The sequence below is a fragment of the Ixodes scapularis genome, unplaced genomic scaffold (genome assembly GCF_016920785.2).
Source record: "Ixodes scapularis isolate PalLabHiFi unplaced genomic scaffold, ASM1692078v2 PGA_scaffold13__105_contigs__length_92229423, whole genome shotgun sequence".
NCBI classification, from domain to species: Eukaryota; Metazoa; Arthropoda; class Arachnida; order Ixodida; family Ixodidae; genus Ixodes; species Ixodes scapularis.
This window is the reverse complement of record NW_024609839.1, coordinates 81,775,728-81,798,948: the sequence shown is the minus strand read 5'-3', so window position 1 is coordinate 81,798,948 and position 23,221 is coordinate 81,775,728. Positions and strand designations below refer to the sequence as shown.

The 23,221-nt window shown below is 48.6% G+C and overlaps 1 protein-coding gene across 1 annotated transcript; it reads left to right on the top strand.

Annotated features, from left to right (window-relative positions):
• Positions 1–15,503: 15,503 nt before the first annotated feature.
• LOC115312911 lies at positions 15,504–18,746 on the top strand. Its single transcript, XM_040223314.3, has 3 exons — positions 15,504–16,259; positions 17,349–17,568; positions 18,100–18,746. Exons 1-3 carry the CDS (start codon positions 15,813–15,815, stop codon positions 18,744–18,746), a joined length of 1,314 nt encoding a protein of 437 aa, XP_040079248.1. The 5' UTR covers positions 15,504–15,812.
• The last annotated feature ends 4,475 nt before the right edge of the window (positions 18,747–23,221 follow it).

Below are 23,221 nucleotides of genomic sequence, written 5' to 3'. Positions count from 1 at the left end.
CGCGATCCTGGTGGTGTCAGAGCAGCGGCGGTGAATGTGTCAGACGCCTGTTCTGCTGTAGGTCGCTTTCCAGCTTGACAGTCTACGGGAACTTCGGTGTGCCAGGAGTTGGGACGTATAGAGAGCCTACATATTGCAGAGAGTTTCCAATTGCTCGATCGCGCGCGCTCGTTGCGTTCCGCAGTGCCATATAGCCTCCTCTAATACTCACAAAGCATAACAGTTCGACGACGGAGCCATAGAGTGCCCGGTCGCAGATTTGGAGTGCGAGGATCTGCTAGCACAGAGCATCAAAGAGCCATTTCTCGGGGAACCTGGACGTCAGCGCACAGCTTGTGCAGCGGCGAGGACTCGAAACACACTCCATCGCTCGGGAGAAGTGTGTATCGGCGTCTCGCCGCAGCGGGGCGCCAGTCACGTGGCTCTCCTCTCATCCGTTGCCTGCCACTCCACTTTTTCCATTTCGGCGGCCGCGTCTCCTAGCGATCTGCCAGACTTGGCCAGTATACATAGGAGGCTACGGCCGTGCATTGGCTGCGCGCGCACCCTCGAAGCTCACGAGGCGCGCGAGCTTCATTAAAGCTAGGAGGCTCGCGCTGCAGGCCGGACAACTGAAACGGCTCCCCGCCGTTCTAATCCTGTCGATGACCACGCCCCGCTCGCCCCCAAGTTGACAGTGCGGTGAGAGCTACGCGCTCGCCGGACAATCAACAGCCTCCCTTTCATCACCTGACCCCTCTCTCTCTCTTTATCTCTATGCGTGGGTAGAGTGGAAGCGTGATCACGTGGCAAAAGATAGGCATACGATTGGTCCATCAAGCACGTAGCTTCCCCCGCACTGTCAGCTTAGGGTCTCCCTGGCTCTGGGCTTTTCCCGGTTTGGAAGAAACGCTGTGGGCCGGTATAGTTTTAAGCGGGCGATTGGGCGTCGAGCGACTCGTTGAATCGGGCTGAGATAGATAGATAGAAAGAGAACCCTACAATAGAAAGGAAGAAGGATGCGAAAGAGAGAGAGAGAGGAGGGGGAGCATGGTTTTTGTAGGAAGGAGGAATGCGGAGAAGGGGCTACCTTGTGGCCAATCCAAAAATCGATCGAGCCCAAATGTCGCTTCCGGGTAAGAGGGAACACTCGTGGATATCTATGCCTCTTTTTACTATTTCTTTTTTTGTTTCTCTCTCTCTTTCCGCGGAAAGTCCGATGAATCCAGCAAACAAATTTCAACCCTTCCGGAGAACAAAGAAAGAAAAATAACTACACGGAAGGTTGTTACGTCGGAAATTAACGGTTACTATACCCCGTTTCGTCTTGCGGTGGACCAGGCAGCGTACGCTAAGAATCATCCCAGCCAATCCCGTGCCTCGTGGCTGTCACGTGACCATTAGGACGAGGGCGCAACGGTACGCTGTAGGTACGCGTGGTCAGGTCCAGTCACAGCGCTGTATTGGCTGGGATCGCTGGTAGCGTTCGGTGCGGTCCGTCGCGAGATGATGCGGAGTATTCAAGTAGGAAGTGGAATGAAAAGAAATAAAATAAATAAAAGTAACGTTGCCCATGGAGACAGATGGCCGGTTCTTTTCACCGATTCTTTTGCATTGTACTTTTTTTTTTTTTTTCTGTCTGAGATGAGTTTTCGAGTCGAGTAAAGCTTCACAGAGTAAAGTCGACGATCGGACACTGCAGCGCAGCGGCAACAAAAAGTATGGAAAAAAAAAAAAAAAAGAAGAAAACTGGCGAAGAGGCGGAAGATGAAACAGGGGACCAAATGGAGGGAACGAACGAAATCAAGGTAAAGAGAGCCGCGGATCTCTCTCTCTCTCTCTCTCTCTCTCTCTCTCTCTCTCTCTTATTTTTTTCTTATGGTCGATGCGAAAGAGGCTCTCTTAGAGAGCCGGCGCGCGTCGCTTGTAGCAGACGACCGCTCGTTGGCTCACCGGTCGAAACTACATCAGTGGCCGTGCGAGCTCCTCGCGCGATGGAGGCAAGCGCCCAAGACACGTCTTGCAGCACCTCGGTGTCAGGTCAGCAGATGTTCTCTCTATTCGCGCCGTGTTGTGAGTCGTATCCTCGTAGGATGTTTGGAACGCCCGACCTTGTTCGGCTTCTCTTGTTCTTTTTACGGGGGAACAAGAGCCGAAGTTCTGTAGCAGACGAACTAAGCTCCCTTTCGGCGAATCCAACGCTGCGAACGTCAGTCAGTCAGAGTTTTGGGAGCAAGGAAATCAAAGGAAGTCATGTCACGGTCTACGCTATATACCGGAGTTTTTGTGCCCACCTCCTAAAATTCACGTGACGCTTAGACTGAATTGGATTGGCTCCGATGGCTCGTAGCGTCTAGCGCGGCTTATTTGTAAGGTGAAACGGGGTGTATGGTATAAGCGATGAAGCGGGGTTCTTCCGCAAACGTAACGCCGCCACGAGACGGCACGCTTCTCGAACTTTTGGTGCTACCTTTCTCGCAATAGGTGCTAATAGGTTGAGAAGGGCAGGCCGTCTTTTTCGAACGCCCGGTCTTCTAGCGTGCGGTCGTTATCTTCCGTCGTGCTGCCAGCGCATGCACGCGCGAGTGTTATGTGTCGAAGTGTTATCAAAGGAGGGAAAGCTCGCGCTGGACTCTCAAAGAGTTCAACATCGGTAGCAAGCTTTAGTAGATCGTTCCGATACCTCCGATACCCCCGATAACGATACGATGTACACGCAAATGGTGGCGGCGAGTATCGGGTATCGTTATCGGAGTCATCGGAAAGATCTACTATTCGCAAACTCTCTAATGACTATATACGTGGTGATAGTTTACCTCTCCGACCACCACTTAGGCCCAGGAGGGCTTCCCAGCCGGTCCCGGCAAATGATTAAAGTTTCGGGTAGGCGGCAATAGATCAGAGACAGCTGAGTGACAGCGTTAAGTTTGGAAAGCAAGTGTGTGAACGGGCCTTCAAGGCCCGCTCACACGCTTGCGACTCCTTATATGACCGAGTGCCATGAAACCTCCTTAGCACCACCTATCGGGAAGGAGCGGAACACTTGGCCGTCCCGTATATTTGATTACTCTTTATCATTTTTTCTTCCTTAGCTCGAAAAACTTTTGTGAATGTTAAAAAAACGAACATTTCTCAAAGTAGCACTGTACACTCGATCTCGCAAATACAACCAAAACCCTCCTTCCAGTGAAATGCAGTTCCAGGGTCACCGCATAAGTGGCGCACAAAGAAACAAAGACCTAGCTCTTTCATTGTTTACGCATTTTAAATAGGGTTCGGTGTTTTCGGTTACTCTTTATTGCCGATTCTGTGTTTATTTTTTTTCCCGTCTTTTGACAGTATAAGAAACGCAGGGCCGTGGCGAGTCCCCAGATTCACATTCTTTCTCCGGAGCCAATCAGCTTGCGGCATCGGCCGACCGATACGATTGCCAAAGAACCAAGCGAGAAGCGTGAACACAATAAACCACGCTCTGACGTAGTGCCACAGGCGGTGGCGCTGCTATTGCCACTGAGCATGCGCAGACGCTTCCTCTGGCGCCGGATGTGGTTCCTGCGCACACGCACCTGGTGCGGGGAAAACGCGGGTCTGCTTGTTAATCAGCGTGTCGGCGTATAACAAAAAAATTAAGGCTCCAATCCACGCCGCGAAGGTGGATGGGCAGCGAAGCTGTGGTATCACCTGCAGCGATTGCCCACTGCGCATGCACTATAGACCCTGTTTATGGCGAACGCCACCAGGTGGTGCTCCAGTCTTTGACGTCCCAGAGAACTTCCGGTTTATAAAAAGCATACACTAAGGCCACCTTAACACCGCTGCTTGAAATGTGGATGAAACGTTAAACCATCGATTTTCCAGGTGAGCGCTAAAAGAACAAAGGAGTGCGAGATACGTTAAAATGTTTCGACTATTCTCGTAAACCAACTTGCCTCTTCCAAGATGTAATATTGCACGGCCGAAGGTCCTCGTTAAATCACAAACTTTGTTGTCCGTGTAGTACTGGTGACATAAGCGAGCTCCACAGGCTTGCAAAGACGGTGCGACCAGAAGTTGCTACGACGCAAGCGGCAGTTCATGTTTGTAAACAGCAAAAGGGTCTGTACTAAACGACTGACGAAAGAAAAGTAAATGCACTGTACCAAAACTTTTTTTATACAAGAAAGACTTCGTACGCTGCCGTTGCAGCGGCAACTTATGCGACCGCAATCTTTACCGCGAAACGCATGCGGGCAGCGCTACATGCTTATCATCTATCACGTGGTTTTGACACTTGTTTTGTGGTTTTCTTATTGAAACAGGTGTCAAAACCACGTAAAAAGAGATAAGGCGCCCGCGAACGGTGATAAAGGCACGCGCGCTGGTTTTCTGTCGACTATTCTGTCAACTACTGTTATGTCGACGGACAAAAAAAATCCGACCAACGAGTGACATACAGCTTTGCCGTAAAATGACGGTGCTTTTAGAGATCACTCTCTCGAGGAGTATGCCGTTTGACAACAGGGAATCTACGTGACTGGGCCCAAAATGCGACGGCTGATCAATTACGAAAGAGCTTGTTCATTTGTCAAAGTAACTTGAGCAGCGTAAAAGAAAGGAACGAAAGAAAACAACCGCAGGCAAGCGTACCAGAAGGCAGGTGTCAACAGACTCCACTCGGTCTTCACATGGCTATAGTAAGTTGCAGGTCAAGAAGGTAGCGGCAAATGTTCCTCAAAGGGAATCATATATCCCTCCCGCCACCTCTGCATCCAATAGCGTCCCATCGTTTCCGTGACGTCGCGGTCAACGCGCGAGGAGGGTCTTGCCTTTTTGTAGATATTTGCTTTATGTTTCGACTTTGACTTAGCATTGTGCAAGCCACGAGAGAAGATTAGAGTTTTCCCCCTCCGATAAAAACAAATACGACTTTCGGGGATCAGCTTCCCTTCCCCCCCCCCTTCCCCCCCCCCCCCCCCCCCTTGTAACCGACTATAGGAGGCTCGAATTTCACTGGCATCAATCGAAATTAAATCATCCGGTCAGAGTGAACACTGATGTACTTTCCTAATTGTAGTATGCCTGCCGGACGTGTAAGACGTCTCAGGACGAGTAAAATGACCTGTCTGGAGCCGGCCGTATATGTGTGGTTGTTGTTTCAGAAAGCTTTTTTTTTTCTACATTTAACTTAGTCGCAGTCGTGACCACGACCTTCTGTAATAATCCATAAGGTTATCATCGAATGAACACGTCCCATGCGGCCATTTTAAAGTACTCCATTTACCCCTAAGCTGACAGTGTGCATGGTGTAATCAAGGAGCTCGTCGGACCATTCCTATCGTCACGTGATTACACTCTGGCCCATACTGACACCGGGAGGCGGGGTCAGGCGATGAGGCGGCTGATTGGTCCGGCGAGCAAGTGAATCTCACTGCACTTTCAGCCAGGGACTCAAACCGTAACCGTAAACAAAACCAAAAACCGTTTAGGAACGAAATTTTTTCAGTAGCCATAACCGCGGAACGAAACCGTTATTTGAAATTTTTGAAACCCGTAACCGTAATTTATTTACAGGCAGCCGATGTTAACCGATATTAACTGAAAACTAAACCTATTAGTTTTTCTCAAGAATGATTTCGAGGACGGATCTTGAAGTGTCGTGGACGTTTGACAGAGTTTTCGTCAGCGAGTGTTGCATCTGGTAATACATTTCCGATCAATCTAAAGTGAGGATTAAGACTTGTTCGTTGAAATCAGTGGTTAAGCTTATAATGAAAAGTCTATATTTATAAATCTGCCACACTCCTACAATCGCTACATGCATTCAGGACGTGTAGTCTTCATGGTATTAACTAATAAGTTAGAATTCTGAGATGCCCATCCAACTTGGTTCTTTCAAAACCACCGATGTTCCTGCTGCAACTAGGGACGTCGCGAACCGATTGAGGTTCGAGTTCGTCCAGGTTCGACTTTTTCGAACAGTTATTGAAAAGTTCGAGAAAGTTTGAATAGGGTTGAACTGTTATGCGCATGCGCGAAGGGCTGGCTCATTTGGGTTTGGATTGGATGGTGATGACCAAATGATCAAGTCAATCATTCTAATTTTAGTATGGTGCCTGAAGCGCGTCTTCGACTGGTGTGTTTAGCGTCCTATTAGCCCCGAGAGCGAACACAAGCGTCGCTGCGGTCGCCGCGCCCGGATTGGGTGAGGTGTACCGTGACGTCAGGGGGAGTACTCCGCTCCGCGATCTCGCACCGGCTCGCTTCTCAGCACCGGTTTCCTGGTTTGGCGTTGTGTGCCGCAAGCTCTTCGGAGGAGCTGGACTTCGTTTACCTGGTGTGCAAGACGTTGAGTTAAGCCGATATTGACGTGCTTCCGTACATTTTATAAGCCTGCTTGTCCCTCTTAACTTTAAAATTGGGTTAAAAATCCCGAAAGCTATCGGCGGACGCAATTCCGCCAATGTACCTCCCCGTTCGTCCACACGACACAAGGCAATCTTGCGAGGGGTCGGTGAAGCGGTGGCGCGAGTGTTTCAGACGCTGGAATTCTGTTCCTTGCACGTTTATGATTTAAGACGATATTACATCCCACTTTCAAGGCATTTGAAGTGGCATTTATATCATGGGCCTTTGAGTGGTCGGCAAATTAGCTCGCGACCCTGACTCTGCGCTGCCACTCTGCATGCGCTGGTTCGCAGATGTTTTAAAGGCCCTGCGTCTGATGATCTTGAAAGTGTTCGTGGAACAGGGTTGTTTTCAATAAATGTAGCTTCTTCGTGAATTAATTATATAGTTTACACACGCATGCAGGCATATTTCTTAGAAGCTGCACAATTACTGGAAATTAGTTTGTATGGTAGCAGCAAAAACGGCCGAATTGCCCCCAGTTGTCTGTATGCTATGTATTGAACTGCCAAACTATGCACGGCAATAGTGCCGTAATATGCAATGTTTATACTTTTTCCTGACATTCTTTATTCCCAGCCTTGGGTATTCAGAAAATATACCGTTTAGTCTGAATTGTCATTTCCAATTGAAAGAGACACTGCTGCAGGTCCCCAAAAGCTTCCTCAACCTCCAAACTCCGTACAGCTGGACTCTCTGACATCAGAGGCAAACAGGAGTAAAAGCAAGCATTCGAACGTCTGTCCAGTGGTAGATGCAGCACTAGCAGCAGAAAATGTGGAACCTGTGAAGGGCGACAGTCTGCGAGAGAAAAGCTTCTGGTATTTTAGCTTCAGGACAATTCGATTTAAGTAAAATTTCAATTTTAGGGCTTAAGGGGCTAATAACGAGCTAGACACTTTCGCTTACGTTTGTTATACATTACTTGAGAGTTGATATAAACAAGTCCACAGATACCACCAGTGTAGTCCATTGAAATACTACCCGAATTCCGCAAAGGTCAAATGCGAGCAATGTATATAATAAATGTTCCTTGTTTTTTTTTTTTTACTTTGCCCCTGCACTTGGGCAGTTAGTTGTAATTCTCTCTTCATGGCCCAGACTGTATTTAACATGTTGCTCGAGCAGCATGCAGCTTTTCTGCTTCGGCGATCTTGTTTAAAAACAGAGATACAAAAAAAAAAAAATAATATGCATATCCTGCCAATTCATTCAGACCATAAGCAGCATTTATTGTGCAAAATGTAAATCTATAGTGATGATCCTGCAATTGTGGCCATATTTCTTTATTTTCATATACCAGCTGTGATTCATGCGTTGCCTGCCCTGTCAACCATGCTTAAAATGTTGGTTGAAGTTTCGCCTGTAGCTACAGGCCATACCTCAATAAAGGCTCATATAAAAATTTACACTTCCTACGAAAAACACGCCAAAAAAAAATTAAATAGAAACGAGCGCGCCGTCAGCTAGCGTCGTCACAGCCTCCACAGGGCGAGCGGGCCGAGTCGGGGAAAAATTCTCTCCTCGCCGTGACGTCACCCCGTTTCGCCGTAAGGGGGCGCCACGCGAACTTCTCGGGGCTAATACTTGCCCATGCATCCATACATCAAAAGTGGTGGCGACACAGAAGCCGAAGTGCTATGTTGTTGCATGTCGCGATCCTGGCGGTTGGTCATAGAAATGCCAACGAGAAGCTGCGAGTATCACAACCGAAGGCGAGTGTCGCTGTCGTCACGGCGTCCCATCTTCTGGCTGCCGAAGCTTCCGTGGATGGCCACACTGGAGAGCGAACTGCAGGAGAACAGGTGTCTGCCACATACATCACAGCTAAGGGTGTCGCGAACCGGCCGAGGTTCGAGTTCGACCTGGTTCGACTTTTTCGAACTTTTCGTGGAAATTTTGACGAACCTTGTATTGAGGTTCGACTCGTGTGCGCATGCGCGACAGGCTGGCCAGTTGGCTTCGGATTGGATGGTAATGGCTAATGGATGAATTCAGGGCACCGCTGGTTGGTTATTTCAGTTAATACAGTACAAAAGAAAAATTAAGTTATTAACGTCTTTAGTGATTAGAAGTGGTTTATTTTAATTCCAACTGTTCATAAAATAAAATAACCATTTGCATAAAAATAAATTCTCCAAACCTAGACATGCGTCTATCAAGGTCTGGCCAGACTGTCCGCAAAGTCGAACCGGTCGAATCTGGTGAAAAGTTTCGAAGGTTCGTCGAACCGTTTCGACCCAGTCGAACCCAGTCGAACCCCGAAAGTTCGACCTAAAAATCCGGTTCGACAAAAGTTCGCGACAAGCCTAATCACAGCTGTTGGGACGCCACCATGATCGGGACTGGCGACAGCACGACACTTCTACGACGTCATCAGGCGGAATTTGAGGGACCACATTAAGCATTATTAACTTCTAAGTTATTAAAATTATGTTCCGTTGATTGAAACTATATATCTATAAAATAAAACAACTTGTTCCGTAAAAACATTTTCTCCAAACTAAGACGTGCTTGCACTGAAGTCTAGCCACACTGTCCCCAAAGTCGAACCTTGTAGAACCATACTGTCCACAAGTTGAACGTTGCAGTCCCACGTAAAAATCCGCCTCGACGAAAGTTCGTGACATCCCTAGTTGCAACATATCTGTAGGAGAAGCTTCGAGAAAATGATTTCTAGGGTCACAGAATCGGACAGCAAGAAACGTTTGCTTGTAAATAGAAAACATGACGTAGGTCACGTGTAACGGCGTACAGCAAGGAAGACTAGGGAAAGGAACGAACAACGCAAGTCATACCTTCACAGCCTTCTGTGTTGTTCGTTCATCTCCTATGCTATTGCACTTACATTATTTTTACCTTTCAGCAACTAGACCAGCTCTCAATATTATTACTTTATTCCACTTAGCGGTATTTACTAGAAGATGGCTATAGTTCTGCTCCTTCTTTCAGTATGGACGGTGCCTCTTCTGCATATCTTAGGTTGCAAATAACTATAGCGACACTAAGGTGCGAATGGTTCTTCCAGCAACCAGTGGGAACTTCCTGGGGGTTGTTTACAAACGCTGCCGAACAACAAAGTAGCGAATTTTATATTTATTTTTATTATATAAAATGCGATGGATTCACGAGTAGCGGAAAAAAAACATGTGTGCTCGGATATCAAACTATATAATGCAAATAGATGTGGTGAACAAGTGTTGGAGCTAAAAACGTGTGCAACTTTTTACCAATTAGAAGTATACTAAGACGTTTTTGAGTTCTTGTTCTTAGTGAACGTCTCGTTGCTGGATATTTGGGACTACTTTAAACCGCTTATTATAAAACGGTTGTCTAACATTTCAATAAAACAGATTATTGGAGAAACAGAAAAAAAACACGTCTTTACGAACGTGTAACCAACCGGAAACCGATATCGTAAAAATTAAAACCGTAAAAACCGAAACGAAACCATTATGAACAGGAAACGGTAACCGTAACCGAAACGATATATTCTACGGTCTGAGTCCCTGCTTTCAGTTTAGGGGTGAACGGAGAAATAGCGATTTCCACCACATGTTTTTTGTAACCTACTTTTACGGTTTCGTCGCTGGACTGCCACGAGCTGTAAATATTCGATTCGCTCAAAAAGGCTGTCCAGCAATCCTGCCGCAACAGCTTCCTGTTCTAGTCGCTAGGCGCTGTCGATTTCGCTGGATTCGCCAGTATAGTGGGAGAAAGTTTTGATCACCCGCGAAATATATTTCTCAAAGCAAAGGAATATCCTTAAACAACCATCCTTACAAAAAATAATAATGAATGAGTAAATGAATAAATGAATAGATAAATAAATATCTCAATGTAGCCCTTCATCAACCAATAAACCCCTGTTTGGGGGGATCCTTCTTTCAAATGCTGGAATTATTACAAAAAGAATAATAAGACCAAAAAGAAAAAAAAGTATTAGCTTCTTTCCGTGGTAACCGAATAATGCGCGCTCAGACTTCCAAATGAGGTGCAACCGTTCTATCGGCGGCTGCGCGGAAGATGAGGATGAAAAAGGAGTAATCGATATTCGAGCTATCTCCTCAACGAGGAAGAGAACTCTATTTATATACTTTTTTTTCCCCCTTTCATTATGATGTCATATTTTTTTTATTATTTTTCTGTCAGTAACGGTAGCGCGACTATCGCTTTCGCTACCGTAACATTCGATCCTTCTTTGTCAGGTTAGATCCTACGTCTAACCAATATTTTATATCTACATGGTTTTCTCGCTATGGGAAACCATAATGGCCGCGTCTGAGGCGCGTGGCAGCAAGCATGCGAATTTATTTTTTTTGGTCGCGCACCAGTCACCTATCTGCGTTTGGAGATTTGTGTTTATCCTTTGTCCCTCTTGTTCCCCTTCTCCAGGGATTATATTCGTCATACTTGTCCAGCTCGCTTGCACCTTTGCATTTAATTGCATTATAATCATGTGCAATTGAACTTTTCTAAAGACGAATTAAGCGACGTGCCCTTTCTGTGCATGCGCCAGCGTCTTGCGCGTATCCAAAACCGGCAACAAAAACTAGAAGAAGCAGAAGAGAAAGCCGAAAACAGAAAAGTGAAGGGGTGAGTGGTAGCGTTTCACAAAAGGTGACGTGTGTGCGGTTTCCCAGGAGTCGTGCTAGCGCATTTTATTCCACGTTTATTGCTCGCGTGTAACGTGGGTGGGCGTGCTGATTGATTGATTGAAAACGTTTATTAGCCAAATACTAGGGATGGAGAATAAGGGGAGGCGGTGTCAGCGGTGACGGCGGCATGGACACTTTGGCACCACATTACACACTACACACTACATGTGAACATCCAGCTTCACTTCAAAGACGTACTCTAGGAGACTCTTCAAGACGCTCTTCTGGTGGTGGTAGTTATGGAGGTGGGCGCACCCACTCCTCCAGCGATGTGATATCTGGGTTTGTGCTTACTTCTGTTATCTTGCTAGTATGAGCAGTCCCATAGAAGGTGGATAGTATCTGTCTGGGCAGTTTGTTGCACCAGGTCCAAATACCTGACCTTCGCCCTTTACCCCACCGGGCAATCCGGGCCGGAGTAGGGTTGGCGTTGGCTTGTATGCGATTGAGGATTACTCGTCCTCTTCCTCCGAGTTTCTGATTTGAGGGCAAACACTCCCACAGTCGGCTCTTGTAGTGCTTTTTGATGCGAAGTTTTCCTTCACCGGGGTCATAGTGATCTTCTCCCACTGGTTCCTGTGCCTGATTACAAGTGATGGAATACCCGTGGTCTTGCTGGTGTGAGGGCATAGCAGCTTGCTTGCGGAGAAATGAAACGGCGAAGCGAGCGAGCTGATGTGCCTCCTCGTTACCCTGAATCCCGTCATGATCCAAAACCCATTTGATGACGGTCTTCATCCCCTCTAAAAGAAGGCGAGCGGCAAGTTTCTTTAATTTCCTCACCCGTCGGCAGAGGCTGTTGGCTTTTTTTTGCGATCAATGACTGCCTCCTTACCGTTGGAGAAGATGCCCAGTTCCTTAGGTCTTTTAGCGTAGTTCTGCAGGATAGACTCCAGGGCCACTTGAATGGGTGCTAGTCCGCCTCCTCGGACTGCAGGCACGTAGCCAGGGGGGGAGGGGGGGGGGGGGATGGGGCCCGGCTCCCCCCCCCCCCCCCGAAATCTTCCATTTTGCTGGAACTTCCTCTCCCCCCTCCCCCTCATACAGCTCCCCCCCCTCCCCCCCCCAAAAAAAAATTCCTGGCTACGTGCCTGTCGGATTGTCGTACATATTGGGAGTTGCATGTTCACAGCGGACCGGATTTCTGGAAAGCAGGCTACCGCCGCCCCGGAACTGTCGTCGCCGACGGCGAGATTTCTGTAGGGTGCGAGCAAAATGCTTGGATAGGTACAGCGTCCGATCATCTTGTTGTGTGCTTTTACAAGTCTCTCTTGTTTTTGTGTGTCATCCTTCTTAAGCTTTCCCAGGGCCTTGTGTTCTACGATGTCCAGCAGATCTTCCCAGGGTGGAAGTTGCTCAATGAGCTCTGTCCTATTTTCCTGTTCTCTTTCGAATCGGCAAAAAATCTCTCTGCCTTGTCTAATGTGCTGCATTCGGTCTCAATGAGCCGAAGTCTGTGCCTGCACCATGTCGTAGTACGAGTTACATTGAGCCTTGTCCTTGAGTCTTGGGCGAGCCGTGAAGGCTGGTAGACCGGTGATTACACGCATCGCCTCGATGGTACAGCGTCTCTAGTTTTTTTCCATTGTGCCATAGTGCAGTATAGTGTGCTTTAGTGAGCCTGAAAAAGTGAAGAACTCGTGTGTAAAGCTTTGAGCGACGTTCAAAGCTGCGCGACTGCACGGGCGCCTGTAGCACTGGCGTCATAGCCAGGGAAAGTTGTGCTACATTTGTGCTAAGAGAATGGTGCACGGCACGCGCCGTATACCTTAACACTGGACGCGGGCGAAATCGTTTCTTTTTTTTTTTTTCCGGATAGCTGCAAGATTTTCTTGCCGTCTACAGAATCTGAATAAACCCGCCTAAAACAATCAGAGCCTGTGCACTAGAATTTCGATGTCATCCCAATTTGCAGACAAAAATTGGACCCGAGCGCAGCGTCAACGTTCGGCTGGAAATCGTGTCCAGCCAACGCGTCGAAAGACGCACTGTCGGGTGAGCGCCATTAGAGTGTGATGACGTACCGTTAAAGAAGACGAAGTTGTGCACGGGCTTGTCTGAGACGACAAGACGAGAGCCCCTCAATGAGCTACGCTTAGAGTATCGAGCAAATGCTCATACCCCGCGATTTTGTGCCGTAGCATTACCTCAAGGAGAGTCAGCATTCAGGTCTTCAACCAGCGCTGTAAGTAATGTAATGTAATGTAATGTTTTATTTGCTCAGGAGAGCCGCGGCACCGCAGAAAGGCAAGAGCCCGTACCAAGGAGGCCCGCGGTGCCGTGTCTAGTGATGGTGATTATGCGATGGTGTAATGTACAGATGAAAGTTATGGTGTGTTAGGCCTAGCAGCAATCTTCGCGGTGATGGTCTTCGCGGTGCTGCCATGGGCTGCTTACTTCTGGCAGGCCGGTCTCAAGCGCCTGGAGAGGGCTCTTCACGTGCCATACTTGCATTCGAGCCGGCCGAATTACCGGCGGCGCAGGGAGTCCAGCACCCCCGCAGGGGTTGGCGCCGGTGTTGGCCAGGCGGCGGTCTTTACGAAAGCGGGCCTTGGAGTGTCCCAGCTTGCGGTCCAGCTTGTAACTGGGCAGCCTGAGAACCCCCTGTCGATCGAAGACATGGTCTGTGGCACTGGTTTGGCTGGCTCTCTGACGATCGAAAAGACACGTCTTACGCCCAGGTGGCTTCTTCTTATTGGCTGAAGCTGAGCATGTTGGTTCATTGCTTGTGAATGGGGCCAGCTGAACATGGAAAACACACAGAGAAAAAATATAACATTCGCACCGCTGGACTAGCAACATTTAATGATTCCTCTTTTTCCTTTTCTGCTAATCCTTGATTCCGGTTTCCTTTTTCTTTACACTTAGATTTTTTAATTCTTTACACTTGATTTACGTTTTCTTTTTCTTTACGCTTAATTCGGAATTTCTCTTCCTTAAACGCATTGTCCTTTCTGCCTTCGGAATGTTCTCATCCCTTTTCTTCTGTCTCCCTTAAACGGTCTTCCTCTTCTTCTACTTTTGCCTGGTCCTCATGTCACTCCGCAGGAAAATCTTCTCGGAGTTGTGTAGTGCGACGGAAGGGGCACTAACACAGTCCTCGCCTTTTTCTTCGAAGGCTAGGGCTTCCAGGAGAGGATGAGAACATTCCGAAGGCAGAAAGGACAATGCGTTTAAGGAAGAGAAATTCCGAATTAAGCGTAAAGAAAAAGAAAACGTAAATCAAGTGTAAAGAATTAAAAAATCTAAGTGTAAAGAAAAAGGAAACCGGAATCAAGGATTAGCAGAAAAGGAAAAAGAGGAATTATTAAATGTTGCTAGTCCAGCGGTGCGAATGTTATATTTTTTCTCTGTGTGTTTTCCATGTTCAGCTGGCCCCATTCACAGGCTTCTTCTTCTTCTCGCGCTCTTCAGTTTTACTAGAGGAATTCAATTACTAGAGGAAGTATGCTTCCTCTAGTAATTCTCAGAGTTCCTAGTCAGAAATAACGTTACTGCCAGTCACCGAGAAACTAGCGGCACCTTACGCGCATGTCGCATTTCCGGCAAACGTAAGGAATAGGGGGTAGCCGGCTCCGCGATAGTTTTCAAACTATTAACGCGTTCGCTTCTTCTTTGTCGGCTTCTTCTGGGTCATTTCTTAAGAGAGGAAGAAGACAACACGCGTGCACAGCTTTGATCAGCGCTCAAGCGCGCGCTCTTGTACCTTTTGTACCACGAGCATAGCCTCGCGGTGCGGGAATAAAAGACGACGACGAGTCTGTCGTTCCTATCTCATCCTGGCGTACAGTCCATCATCCGTAGGCGCTCGTAATAGAACGATACATGGTGTCAGAAGTGATCTTCAGTCTCCACGCACCATGACTGATCTTCCGCCACCAGAACCGCTGCGGCTGGGAGAGCACGCTGCAGAGAATTGGAAAAAATTCAAGCAGCGGATGGAACTCTTCCTTCTGGCTACAGAGCCCAAGGAAGGTCGCAACCAGCAACAAAAAGCCGCTATCTTTCTGCACGTCGCTGGGCAAGAAGCCATTGAGGTATTTAACACGTTTGGTTTGTCAGCTGAAGAAGCCCAAGACTACGATGTCCTGGTACGGAGGTTCGAAGCCTACTGCCTTCCGAGATGCAATGAGACGTTCGAACGCTATGTGTTCCGAACGAGGCGACAAGAGGAAGGAGAAGCTTTCGAACATTTCTACCGCGATATTCAGCTGAAAGCAGCGACCTGTGGATTTGGCGACCTAAAGGACTCCATGCTACGAGACCAGATCGTGTATGGAACGTCAAGCAAGAAGATTCGAGAGAAACTCCTGCGGAAAAAGGATTTGACTTTAGAAATAGCAGTTGAATGCTGCAAGGCCGAAGAAACAGCCAATGTCCACAACAAAACATGGAATGACGCGGCAGTTAAAGGGTCAAGTGAAGCAGCGGCCAAGCTAGGTGGAAATCGTTAAGACAGTCAAGCAGCAGCAGAAAGACAAGTCGAGATGTCGCTTCTGCAACCAAGCTCACGCGCCAAGGCAATGTCCAGCCTACAGAAAGACATGCTCAAAATGCAGGAAGAAAAATCATTTTGCAGTATGTTGCAAGACTAAGCAGTCTGGCGTACATGACGTTGAAGAAACCAGTGAGGCAAGCAGCGATTTTGATGTGCTTGAGATTTTGTCAACCAGCAGCGTGCATTCGGTCGGCAACCGTGACTGGACCGTGAATACTACGATAGAAGGGAAGCAGGTAGAGCTTAAAGTGGACACCGGTGCACAGGCCAATCTGCTCCCTCGAACATTGTTTATGAAGATCAAACAAAAGCAGCGGCCTCAACACACGACTGCAACTCTGCATAGCTACGGAGGTGGCATCATACAACATCTGGGAAAAGTCCGCCTGTCGGTATCTGTCGGCAGAAAACAAGGTTTCATCGATTTCTTTATAGTAAAGAAGGGCAGGCAAGCCATCATGGGCCTGAAAGCATGCGAGCACTTTGGCCTCGTCAACCGGGTCAACACTGTGGAGCACGAGAACCAGCAGCGCCAACAAGTAGAGCGCGAGTTCCCCGGTCTCTTTCGTGGTCTCGGTTGCACAAAGAGAGCCTACAAGATGGTTCTTCGCGACAACTCCACACCGGTGATCCAGCCAGCACGCCGGGTGGCGCACGCGCTACGTGCGCCTCTGAAGGCAGAGCTCGACCGAATGGAGACAGCAGGTGTCATCGCGAAGGCACCAGAACCGTCCGACTGGGTGAGCCCCTTGGTTATAGTACGAAAGAAAAACAACAACTTAAGATTATGCATGGATCCCCGTCACGTAAACAAAGCACTCAAGCGAGAGCATTTTCAGCTGCCTCGGAGAGAGGAAATTGAAGCAGACTTGGCACATGCCGCATACTTTAGCCGGCTCGACGCCAACAGCGGTTTCCATCAAATACCGTTGGACGACAGTACATCTCGAATATGCACCTTCAGCACTCCTTTTGGTCGCTACAGGTTTCTCAGACTACCCTTTGGAATCGCTTCAGCCCCCGAGGTGTTTCAGCGCACTATGAGTTACCTGTTGGATGGACTTCCAGGTGTGCGGGTGTATATTGATGATGTCCTGATTTGGGGCGAAACACGGGAAGAACATGACCAACGATTGCGTGCTGTGCTTCATGCTCTACAAACAGAAGGGTTAACTCTTAACTTGGAGAAGTGCATCTTCGGGGTCACAGAAATCACCTACTTAGGAGATAAAATAAGCGCAGCTGGCATTGAGCCAAATCCAGAACTTGTGAAATGTGTTGCAGCCCTACCAACTCCAACGAGTAAGAAAGAGGTTCAGCAGTTGCTAGGAGCTGTTAACTACTTTGGAAAGTACTTGCCAAACCTGTCAACGCAGACAGAGTCGTTGCGTCAACTTATTCGACAAGACACTATTTTTGAATGGCAGAAGGTTCATGAAACTGAGTGGCAACAACTGCGAAAATTGCTCACTGAGGCACCGGTCCTGGCAATTTTTGATCCTTCTCGACCCACCAAAGTCTCAACAGATGCCTCTGCATTTGCTCTCGGTGCTGCCTTGTTCCAGCATGATGGAAAAGATTGGAAAGTGGTGGCGTACTCATCACGAGTACTCACAGACACAGAGCGTAGATATGCTCAGATCGAAAAGGAGGCTCTGGGAATTGTATTTGGGTGCGAAAGATTTACCGAATTCATACTCGGAAGAAAAATATTCGTTGAATCTGACCATCAACCCTTGATCGCTCTTGCAAAGAAAAACTTAGGCGACCTGCCACCAAGGTTGCAACGACTATTTCTTCGTTTGCTTAAGTTCGAATTTGATTTACAGTTTGTCCCTGGAAAGAAGCTGGTGATCGCGGACACACTCTCCCGAATCTCCGGTGGTTCCCAAGCAGAAGACGACACGACCGACGTCGAAATACATGCAAATGCAGTGTTTTCAACACTGGTAGGCAGCCGGACCCTGGGCAGCCTGCAGGCAGCCACAGCAGGCGATCCCGTCCTGCAGGAGGCAATTGCCAGTTTAGAAGCTGGAACTCCAGTTCGGGGTGAGCTGAAGTCCGTTATGACAGAGCTTTCGGTCATCAATGGAGTCTTGTTGAAAGGAAACAAAGTTGTAATACCAGCAGCAATGCGCAAAGAAATACTTACAAGAATACACCAGGGTCACCTAGGCCTCAACAAATGTAAATCAAGAGCAAGGAACTTAGTCTACTGGCCAGGTATGAATGCGGATATTACTGCATTAGTCAGAAAATGCGAGACATGCCAAATTTTCACCTACAGACACCAGGATGAGCCTCTGCATACACGTGAGGTGCCTGGTCATCCTTGGGGTCGGGTTGGGGCTGACTTGTTCGAACTTGGTCGTAAACATTACCTAGTGGTGTATGACGCGTACTCAAATTATCCCGAAGTGGAGGAGCTTCGTGACACAACTGCTAATGGTGTGATCTCCAAACTGTCAGAAATATTTGCACGTCATGGAATACCATTAGAAGTTTGCACAGACGGAGGGCCACAGTTTTCTGCAAAAGAATTCAAAGACTTCTCAACGCGGTATGATTTTATTCATACAGTGTCAAGCCCTGGGTATCCCCGCTCCAATGGCCTCGCGGAGAAAGGCGTCCAGGTGGTGAAGCGGCTACTCCGAAAAGCACAATCAACAAAAGAGGACTTCTGGCTCGGCTTGCTTAGCTACCGTACGGCTCCGCTGGAAGGCGGTCGCTCTCCATCGGAGCTTTTGATGGGTCGTGGTATTCGAAGCCTGCTTCCAGACTTCTCTTCGGATCCAGCACCGCCTGTTCAAAAGCACACCCAGAACCTCAAAAAAGGACGACATCTAGAGCCGCTGCAGCCAGGAGACACCGTCCGTATCCTAAACGATGGAAAATGGGCTGCGAAAGCAACTGTCGAGTCCTACGTCGCTCCTAGATCGTACAGCGTCGTCACAGAAGATGGCAGGACGTTCCGTCGCAACAGGCAACATCTCCTGAAAGTTGACGAAGAATATGATTCAAGGACAACAGAAGAAAACGACGACTCGGAATCGGAAGACGATGGGGGACCGCAGTCGCCTGGACCAGACGGTACAGATGAAGAGACAGAGGACCAGGAAGCACCGCAAGCTCAGACGCAGCAGGGGCCCTCATCACGCCGATCGGGCAGAAGCAGACAGCCTCCACGGAGACTAAGTTATGATGAGTCGTTCCAGCAAATGCCGTAGTTTTTTTTTTCTTTCTTCTCTTTTTTTCTCTCTCTTGTCCCTTTTTTTTTATTTTTGACTAGCGTCTTTGTGTCATCTTAATTTTGCACTTTTTTTTTAAATGCAGAGAAAAGAGGATGTACCACGAGCATAGCCTCGCGGTGCGGGAATAAAAGACGACGACGAGTCAGTCGTTCCTATGGTTCCTATCTCATCCTGGCGTACAGTCCATCATCCGTAGGCGCTCGTAATAGAACGATACACCTTTGATTGCATGCATAGCTGCAGAAAGTTGTGACACATCATGCGGCCGCGGTGTGGCGCAGCACCCGACCACCCAGTGACGCTTAGGGCACACTACGTGCCAGTGCTGCTTCGGAAACATAGCTGTTATCAAGCCTCACTGGAGAGGCCATAAGACAGCGAGCGCGTATTCAGTCCAACCGTAATCCACCCAACTATTTTTTTTTTTTTGCAATGACATTGCTTTTTGTTTTTTCCTTCACGAATTTCTTGTTCTTTTTAAAATAAAATTTACGCCGCGTTGATGACTTGTATGTTGCTTTGTTTCACTGTTCAAAAACTGCCATCGAGGCCACGCGCTCGATCGAGTGAAGTGAGTTCGTCAAACTGGTCAAACTCACATGAAGTAAAGTGTGTTCTTCAGGAAGAAGCCGCGTGGCACACCACAGAAATGACACTAAAGTTCACACAAGTCTGTGAACCGGGTAGTAAAAACCGAGGGAGAGGAGGACGAGAGAGCGCGCGGAGACGCCAGAGCGTCGAGCTCTGACTGGAATGATTAGAGGGTAGACGCGAAGGTACGCGGAGGGCAAGTTTGTCTGCTTCTCTTGCAGGGGTTGTGGTGACGTCAGAACGCCGAGCTCTGATTGGTTCTGAATGAAGAATTATGGGTAGACCTCAAAATGGCTTGCTTTGAGGTCTACCCACTGTCCTTGAATCCGAACCAATCAGAGCTCGGTGTCGTTCTGACGTCACTGCAACTCCTGCGCAAGAAGCAGATGACTTGCTCTCCGCGTAGCTGTCACTTCTTACTGTTGGAACGCGTTCGACGAGGGAGAGCCTGTTCGCACGCTTGCTTTTGACTAAACGACCGACTGCAATACGACCGGTTTCTACACCACTTGTGACCTCTTACGACCGGCTGCGCAGCACTGCAGCCGATCATAAACCGTCACGAGAGACTTAAATACAGTTTTTTAGCCTCTCCTGTCGCAAGCTGCAGTCGCGAGTGTGTGAACCAGCCTTGAGCAGAGACAAAAGGCAGCTAGAAATACGGCTACCCTCGAATCATTCCGACCAGAGCTCGGTGTTCTGAAGGTCCCTGCACTCTTTCGTCTCCTCCCTCAGTTTGTACCCGTACTAGCGATTAGTGCAGAGATTAATTTTTATCGAGGGGCTTTAGACGCAATGTTTCGGTGGAGCCTTCTTATATTTACTTTCCGTGACGTTATTACTAGAATTCGCCTCGCTGTGACGTCAAGAGTTGTGGCCCTCATCATTAATCATCAGTTCGACGGTGAGTTGAAAGAGCACGACCAGTGGCGTACCAACTTGTTTTTGAGTGGGGGGGGGGGGGGGGGCAAACCAGACCCCCCCCCCCCCCCTTTTCCCTGGGCCGGGGAGCGGTGCCCTTAGAACCTCTTGGGCGCCGCCGGCCAGTGTTTGCCCGTGGCGGCTGTTTTAGGCCGGGGGGGGGGGGGGGGGGGGGGGGGGGGGGGGGGGCAAAACACATGCTTTGCATTCCCCCCCCCCCCCCCCCCCCCCCCCGCTCTGAGATCTGGAGGGGCAAGCGCCCCCTTGCCTCTCTCTCTCTTCCCCCCCCCCCCCCCCCGATTGGTACGCCCATGAGCACGACGGAAGCTTGCGTAGTCGTCTAATGCTCTACTGCAACAACGTCGCGAACGTGACTTTCTGCCACCGCCCTCGTTTCCGTAGGTGACATTAGAGTACATACTGCTAAAGGCGTCACAGGGGGCCTGTGGCCAATCACGGATGGCTGACTGCAGCGACGCTTACGGTCGCGCTCCGCGCCAATAGTCGGTTTCGCCAAAAGTGTAAGCGAAGCGCAACCCATTGAGCTGCCATCGCCCGTGAAATGAAAGCGCTGTTCAAAACCTGCTCGTGCTTGTCATCGGCTTTGCCCGCGCTTCGGTTAAAATCTACTACTGAGCAATCTACACTTCGAGTATTGAAACTCCAGTTCTCCTTTTTTTTTTTCTTGTGGTCGCCGCTATTTTGTTTTTTAGCGCAGGCTGGATCGATTCCAGCATGCGACTTCCCCAGCTTTATGTGCGGTCTCACGGGGGCTCGGGCGATATCGTTTTGCTCTGTTGCGGACCGTTTTAACATTTCCGGGTGAGAGAAGGACGTTTCCTGCCATTTGCGATAAAGCGTCACATAACTGGCAACCATAATTTTAAGCAACTAGACTGATTGAGTGTCCTTCCCCTGAAGCGCTTAGTGGGTCTATATAGGGAGTATTCACTGGACGCCATATTTGTGGGTGCTGTTTAGAGCGCATGCTCAGAACGAGCTCACATCAATAGGCTGCTAAGACCGGCACTCTTGATGGTGCGGAATGCACGTTGCAAAAGAACTGTGGAAGCTCGCCATCAGCACGCGCTCAACATTCGCGCACACAGCTATGGCCGCCAGTGAATACTCTCTATACTCGGAAATAATTTTCTGTGGCTGCAGCAGTCAAAGCTGTGGGCGCAGAGGCGCTCACGTGCCATGAGTGGCGATCAAAGCTGCGCGTGCATGCGCGCTCTTCACTTCATCTGAAACGCCACAGAAGGTTGTTCGCGACTCTGCACGTTTCCGTTGTCACCAAAAAATCACAGCCCACACGCGCTAAACCACAGTCCAACCATCGCTCGCGTAACACACAGACACAGCAATGAACGCGCGCTCTTTTGTGGTCAGCACTGGCGGATCAAATTTAGCACGCGCTGAAAGCTACAGCTATGGTGGCATACTTCAGCCCGCTTCAGCCCTTCTGCTTTTACTTCAGCTAAGGTGGCTCCTGAGCTGACGGTCGCGCGCATACGCCGCGTGCTTGCCATCGAGCCTCGGACTCCGCGCGCCACGCGATCTCAGCTCCAGAGCCGTCGGCGTTGTTCGGTAGTGCCGCGTCAGCAAGCGATTCAGAATGATGGAGATCATGGAAGCCCTGTGCTGCGCCAAAAGCCGCGATAACGGTACCTGTATATGTATTTTTTCTTTCGCTTTCACTATACCGACAATTACTACCAGCTGCTTTCTAGCTTTCAGCGTGGAGATCTAACCTTGGATTTTAGTTCGAGTGCGACCTATGCAAAGATGCTTCAGCTGGGGGGCTATGTTGCACGTTTTGGACTCCCAGGCGACTAGGGAGAAGGAAGTGACGTAGGTGTGAATGAACGTATCTTAGCAGCACCACGCAACGCGTCATCATCGACTCCACCAATCAACATCCAAAGAGCGTTGTGGAAGTCACTTCCTGCTCCCTAGTTTCCTAAGAGTCCAAAACGTGCAACATAGCCCCCTGGCAATCGAAGGCCTGACTGCCAAGTTGTATATTGATGAGAAATGTCTATGATTGCTGTTGGAGTTTGTATCAATTGAACACGGCGTGATTTCCGAGAGTCAGTGAAAGCTTGATTAAGAAGCGTAGGGCAGAGCATATTATGACCGTGCATACTGCTTCGCTACCCTTCTTTCAGTGTTCTCAAAGGGTCTGTGCAACAGTATTAAGTACGCACGAGTATGTTTCGCGCTTTGCACTAGCTTTCGGGCACTAGTGGGACCCAAGTATATGCTCGTACGCGACGCCACTGATCGAGAAGCTGTTCGGCCGCGTTGTAATTTCAAGGATAAAAGAGGGTGATTTCTTTCAGTCTCTCCTTCGCAAAACTTTACGTAGTCGGGATTTGTATTTCTCGCGCACGGCACCCGAGGTGACGACAACCGAGCGAGTGTTTCTTAGTTATAAATATCAAGAAATAATTATCTAAACGGTATTTACTGAAAACGAATGTTGCATTGGCTTTCTCAATTGAAAACGAGCGTGTTGGTTAATAGATACAAAACTTGAAAGTATAAAACAGAGAGGACGAGGACGGGAACAGGACATCTTTGAAAGATGTCCTGTTCCCGTCCTCGTCCTCTCTGTTTTATACTTTCAAGTTTTGTATTGGCTTTCTAGCGGTTGATACCGGGATATTATAGCCAGTATTCACTGGTAGCCATAGTTGAGTCCGGTGCTGTTGAGCGTGAGCTTACGATGAGCTTCCACAAGACTTCCGTAACTATCCCTTCACACGCACAGTGTAGGTATTTTTTAGAAGGTTAGGGGGTCTCGTTCTGAGCATGGGCTCTGAATGTTGCGCTCAAGTATGGCACCCAGTGAATACCGCCGATTGGTTGGGGAACAATAATAAGATTCTCGGGACTGCCTTGTGTTTCTTACAGGGAACATAAATACCTCCATC

What these genes read in the sequence shown, in the direction of transcription:
- LOC115312911 (XM_040223314.3), top strand. Translation starts at nt 15,813, where the DNA reads ATGAAGATCAAACAAAAGCAGCGGCCTCAACACACGACTGCAACTCTG. An exon ending in CACCAGAACCGTCCGACTGG is followed by an intron (nt 16,260 to 17,348) that starts GTGAGCCCCTTG and finishes TTTGATTTACAG; the next exon opens with TTTGTCCCTGGAAAGAAGCT. An exon ending in AGCTGGAACTCCAGTTCGGG is followed by an intron (nt 17,569 to 18,099) that starts GTGAGCTGAAGT and finishes TTATTCATACAG; the next exon opens with TGTCAAGCCCTGGGTATCCC.